Raw genomic sequence first — 6,000 nt, 5'->3', positions numbered from 1 at the left:
CACAATAGCAAACCCAGAATTCTTAGCCGCTAACCTAGCCGATTGCAAAGTGGCGTCTAGGGTGAAAGAATTAGCCAATTTGAGAGCATTGATTCTGTCCATAATCTCCTCCAAAGGAGGAGAATCACTATCGACCGCCTTTATCAGATCATCAAACCAGAAACATGCGGCTGTAGCGACAGGGACAATGCATGAAATAGGTTGTAGAAGGTAACCTTGCTGAACAAACATCTTTTTAAGCAAACCTTCTAATTTTTTATCCATAGGATCTTTGAAAGCACAACTATCCTCTATGGGTATAGTGGTGCGTTTGTTTAAAGTGGAAACCGCTCCCTCGACCTTGGGGACTGTCTGCCATAAGTCCTTTCTGGGGTCGACCATAGGAAACAATTTTTTAAATATGGGGGGAGGGACGAAAGGAATACCGGGCCTTTCCCATTCTTTATTAACAATGTCCGCCACCCGCTTGGGTATAGGAAAAGCTTCTGGGAGCCCCGGCACCTCTAGGAACTTGTCCATTTTACATAGTTTCTCTGGGATGACCAACTTGTCACAATCATCCAGAGTGGATAATACCTCCTTAAGCAGAATGCGGAGATGTTCCAACTTAAATTTAAATGCAATCACATCAGGTTCAGCCTGTTGAGAAATGTTCCCTGAATCAGTAATTTCTCCCTCAGACAAAACCTCCCTGGCCCCATCAGACTGGGTTAGGGGCCCTTCAGAAATATTATTATCAGCGTCGTCATGCTCTTCAGTATCTAAAACAGAGCAGCCGCGCTTACGCTGATAAGTGTTCATTTTGGCTAAAATGTTTTTGACAGAATTATCCATTACAGCCGTTAATTGTTGCATAGTAAGGAGTATTGGCGCGCTAGATGTACTAGGGGCCTCCTGAGTGGGCAAGACTCGTGTAGACGAAGGAGGGAATGATGCAGTACCATGCTTACTCCCCTCACTTGAGGAATCATCTTGGGCATCATTGTCATTTTCACATAAATCACATTTATTTAAATGAATAGGAATTCTGGCTTCCCCACATTCAGAACACAGTCTATCTGGTAGTTCAGACATGTTAAACAGGCATAAACTTGATAACAAAGTACAAAAAACGTTTTAAAATAAAACCGTTACTGTCACTTTAAATTTTAAACTGAACACACTTTATTACTGCAATTGCGAAAAAACATGAAGGAATTGTTCAAAATTCACCAAATTTTCACCACAGTGTCTTAAAGCCTTAAAAGTATTGCACACCAAATTTGGAAGCTTTAACCCATAAAATAACGGAACCGGAGCCGTTTTGAACTTTAACCCCTTTACAGTCCCTGGTATCTGCATTGCTGAGACCCAACCAAGCCCAAAGGGGAATACGATACCAAATGACGCCTTCAGAAAGTCCTTTCTAAGTATCAGAGCTCCTCTCACATGCGACTGCATGCCATGCCTCTCAAAAACAAGTGCGCAACACCGGCGCGAAAATGAGGCTCTGCTTATGCTTTGGGAAAGCCCCTAAAGAATAAGGTGTCTAATACAGTGCCTGCCGATATCAATATATCAAAATACCCAGATAAAATGATTCCTCAAGGCTAAATATATGTTAATAATGAATCGATTTAGCCCAAATAAAGTCTACAGTCTTAATAAGCCCTTATTTACGATCGTAATAAACATGGCTTACCGGATCCCATAGGGAAAATGACAGCTTCCAGCATTACATCGTCTTGTTAGAATGTGTCATACCTCAAGCAGCAAGAGACTGCACACTGTTCCCCCAACTGAAGTTAATTGCTCTCAACAGTCCTGTGTGGAACAGCCATGGATTTTAGTGACGGTTGCTAAAATCATTTTCCTCATACAAACAGAAATCTTCATCTCTTTTCTGTTTCTGAGTAAATAGTACATACCAGCACTATTTCAAAATAACAAACTCTTGATTGAATAATAAAAACTACAGTTAAACACTAAAAAACTCTAAGCCATCTCCGTGGAGATGTTGCCTGTACAACGGCAAAGAGAATGACTAGGGTAGGCGGAGCCTAGGAGGGATCATGTGACCAGCTTTGCTGGGCTCTTTGCCATTTCCTGTTGGGGAAGAGAATATCCCACAAGTAAGGATGACGCCGTGGACCGGACACACCTATGTTGGAGAAATAATCTACATAATTTCTGGAAGCGGTATTTTCCAGATCTAGAACAGAATAGGATAAAACAGAGTTTTGGGATGGTAGATAAGGTATTGGTATCTACAGCATGGAAAGAATCACATATGAAACTTATAAATAATTATTATCTCTCACCAGAGAAAATGTCCAGGTTCTATCCTCTACAGAGCTTTGTTTGTTCTCGCTGTGCACTTCCTAAAGCAGATATCTTACATTTATTCTGGTCGTGTCCAAAAATACAGCAATTGTGGTTAAAGATTTGGTTTTGGTATAGCAAATATTATCAAGATCACAATAAGTATACGGCAATGGACATATTTTTTCTTACAAGCCCTGATTATAGGTCTAAAAGGCACTCTAAAATTCTGAATATTATTATTTTAATTACAAGACATTTAATCCTGAAGAGCTGGAAAGACCATGCGGCACCCAGTTTCTCAGTATTTCTTAAGGAAATACAATACCAGATATTATATGAATCATATCATACAGTTTTTTCAACAGAAGCAAAGATAAAAATCTTTTTGCTAGACTGGCTACCTGTGGTTAAATCCTATCCACTTTCTATACAAAGACAGATCTTAGCCCCCTTTTTGAACTCGATATCGTTTGCTGAGCTGGTTATATCCAATGAGTTTCCTACAAGTTGGCTTTCAACTGTAAGGGAAGTGGATGTATGAGGGTTACTAGAAATAAGTCTGGTATGTAATTGTAGGAGAGGATGGAGGGGGTAGTCGGACCCGGAAGCGGGGGGGCCCAAGTGAGAGATCCCCCTTTATGGGGAAATTTTTTTTTTTGTGTTTTTTTTGTTTCTTCGTGATTATGGGTTTTCATAGGCAAGAAAATTACTATTAGGTAATTTTATAACAGAGTGTCTATTATAGTTTTTTGTGTTAAGTTATTAAAAGGTAAAAAAATTCCAGCAAACCATGCAGGACAATAAATTTGTTACATATTGGCGATGAATATTTTTATTTTATATCTGTTTTTTCAATGTATGCCAAAAATGCTTTTTTTTTTTTTTTTTTTTTGTCTGTACATTTCAAACTGTACTAAGCCCTGTGCGGCTTATGTGTTATATTGAATGCTTATGTATTGTTTGCTGGTTACAATAAAATAGATTTTAAAAAAAAAAGGAGTCTGAAAATCAGAGCAATGTTATTTAAAAATAAGCAAAACTATACATTTATTTAAAAAAAAAAAACTTTATGGGCTATATAAATAGATCATCTACAAAACATTTATGCAAAGAAAAAATGAGTGTATAATGTCCCTTTAAAGGGGACATAAAACTGTAAAATGTCTATCATGCATATAAAACAGCACTATTTAAACCTGACAAAAATATGTTTCAACTGAAAAATAGGATAAGTTAAAGCTGCTTACTTGGATTTTGAAACTAACAGAGAGTGAATGTTTGTATAGTAATGGTCTGTAGGATAGAAGCTCCCTGGCTAATAAGCACAACTCTGTCCCACAAGCATAAAAAACAAGTTTTTGTCCCCCTCAGTAGAGGAACATCCATTGAGAAAAACAAACAAACAAAAAACAAATACATATACAAAAGGTTACTTTTATATAAAATTAATTTTATGTGACATTAAAATTAGAGCAGCATTTCTCAATACCAGTTATCTACTGTATATATATATATTACATTATTGCACCTAAAAACTGAATTAGATCACTTGATGCAGTATAAAGTGTTCCAATGGTTAGGTTTGCCAGCTTTCCTCCACAAAAATACTTGACTATCTGTAGGTGACTGGGCATAGAGGTAGATGAGGTGACATAATGCCCCCCCCCCCCCAAAAAAAAACCCCTCTACCTTAGCCCCCAATTGCACAACTGAGCAGTCATTTTACCCCTTGGCTGCCAGTAGCATACAAATAAATAATTAAACCTTTTTGGCTGTCAGTAACATAGGTAAACAGAAGTCATTTCACCCCCTTGTCTGTCCCTCACTATTTTCTCCTCATGGACTTGGAAAAAAAATGGATATTTCAGTGTCCAGTATTTTTGTCAAGATTTTACTGGACAGCCTGATAAAATACTGGACTGCCAGATTAAATACTGGACACCTGGCAACCCTACCAATGACACAAGGATTGTTTTTATTCTATCCTATACAAAATATAAAGGCACCCTAAAAATGATAAGGCCTGCCTAAGTGTGGTATCAAAAGTGGGCTGCATAGTTTATCCTTTCCCATTTTGTGTTAAATTTCAAATGGTGTTTGAGCTACACTACACTTCTACCTCAAGTAGTTTATAAATATTTTACTGTATAAGCCTCTGCTACAGACCTTCTATGAATCTAAAATAATTCTTCTCCATGTTTATGCTAAAATATTAAAGCATCATTTCTTAATGTTGATACTTCTATTTTATTAAAATGTGTTTCCTTCTTGTAATCTGTGAAGCTTCCTATTGCTGTTGCTTATAATATTAAAGGTTCTTCTTTTCTTCTAGTATGGAAAAGATGGAGACAATTAGTTGATTCTAGTTATGATGACATCTTTGTGTTTTTTTAATGTTTTGCTCATATATTTTGAATTCCAGGTTGTTCTTGGCAAGAGGTAGATATTCCGTCCAGTTGTACAGTGCAGAGCTTTTTACAGCTAATATTCTTTTTCCAAATGTAGATAGAAGAAGTCCCAGTGATGATTATCATTAACAGTAAAATGTGTATCTCTTAACGGTGTGGGATTTCTTTGGATCAAGCAGGAAACCATTATGCTAGGTCTTTGCAATCTGACTTAAGAAGGAGGGAGCCGTTAAAGGGTTCATCTTTTCTGTTGAGAAATTCCTGTAAAAGACACAACAGTTAGATCTAGAACCAAAACAGTAAACTTAAAGGGACACTGAACCCAAATTTTTAATTTAATGATTCAGATAGAGCATGCAATTTTAAGCAACTTTCTAAGCTAAGGAGTCAGCACATTTTTGGTTCAGAACCATGGAGAGCACTTGTTTATTAGTGCTGTCCAATCAGCAAGGACAACCTAGGTTGTTCACCAAAAATGGGCTGGCATCTAAACTTACATTCTTGCTTTTCAAATAAACATACAAATGAAGAAAATTTGATAATATGAGTAAATTAGAAAGTTGCTTAAAATTGCATGCTCTATCTAAATCATAAAAGAAAAAAAATTGGGTTCAGTGTCCCTTTAAGGTAATGCACTCATATTAAGCCAACTCCACTGAAGCTTAATATGTTCAGTGTTTCTTCCAAAGACAACAAAACAAAATAGAAACTTTAATGAAACAGCATAATACTACTGTTTTTTTTATAATGATAAATTAATTTAAGAGCCATTGACTTCAATATGAATTTGCTCTGTTTGGAAGCCAGTCTGATCAGGACTTGAATCTATATCTCCCCCTAGTAGGTCCAGGTTTACAGTCAATAAAGAAGTCAAATTGTTAACTTCATTGTGACAGCACATGGATCATGAATTTTTTTTATTCAAATTAGTTTATGCCACCAATTCAAATAAACAAAGAATCTTAAACACTTTTTTTTAATGTTTTTGAGTGGAGAAGACTGCTTTACTTGAATAGTTGCCTCTTTTGCCTGTTCTCTAACTTTATTTTTTACTCGTGGGCTACCTATGGCCCCTCTCTGTTCCATTAATTTAATCAGCAATGGTCCCAAAGTCACTTATTTATACCACCAAAAGCTTTCTGTTCCATTCATGTAATCTGAAAGGGTCTGGCGATAGAGGTCATATGATATACTTCCCGTACATACGATCAAAAAACAGGCGCACTCTACGCAAGCTTTTCTGTTTCCTACAGGGTATACTTTATGCCAGTTTCTTTAGCAATGAGTA

At 36.7% G+C, this 6,000-nt stretch overlaps 1 protein-coding gene across 1 annotated transcript in view; it reads right to left on the bottom strand.

Moving 5' to 3' along the window:
- Positions 1 to 4,036: 4,036 nt before the first annotated feature.
- Positions 4,037 to 6,000, bottom strand: part of LOC128647250 (sodium/iodide cotransporter-like) — a 122,059-nt gene continuing 120,095 nt past the window's right edge. Inside the window, exon 17 of the mRNA XM_053700043.1 lies at positions 4,037 to 4,973. Within this exon, the coding sequence (XP_053556018.1) occupies positions 4,899 to 4,973 (75 nt within the window). The 3' untranslated portion in view covers positions 4,037 to 4,898. The remainder of the gene's footprint in view (positions 4,974 to 6,000) is intronic.

Source organism: Bombina bombina, chromosome 2 (genome assembly GCF_027579735.1).
Source record: "Bombina bombina isolate aBomBom1 chromosome 2, aBomBom1.pri, whole genome shotgun sequence".
NCBI classification, from domain to species: Eukaryota; Metazoa; Chordata; class Amphibia; order Anura; family Bombinatoridae; genus Bombina; species Bombina bombina.
The sequence above is the reverse complement of the archived record's forward strand: the minus strand, read 5'-3'. Positions and strand labels throughout refer to the sequence as shown.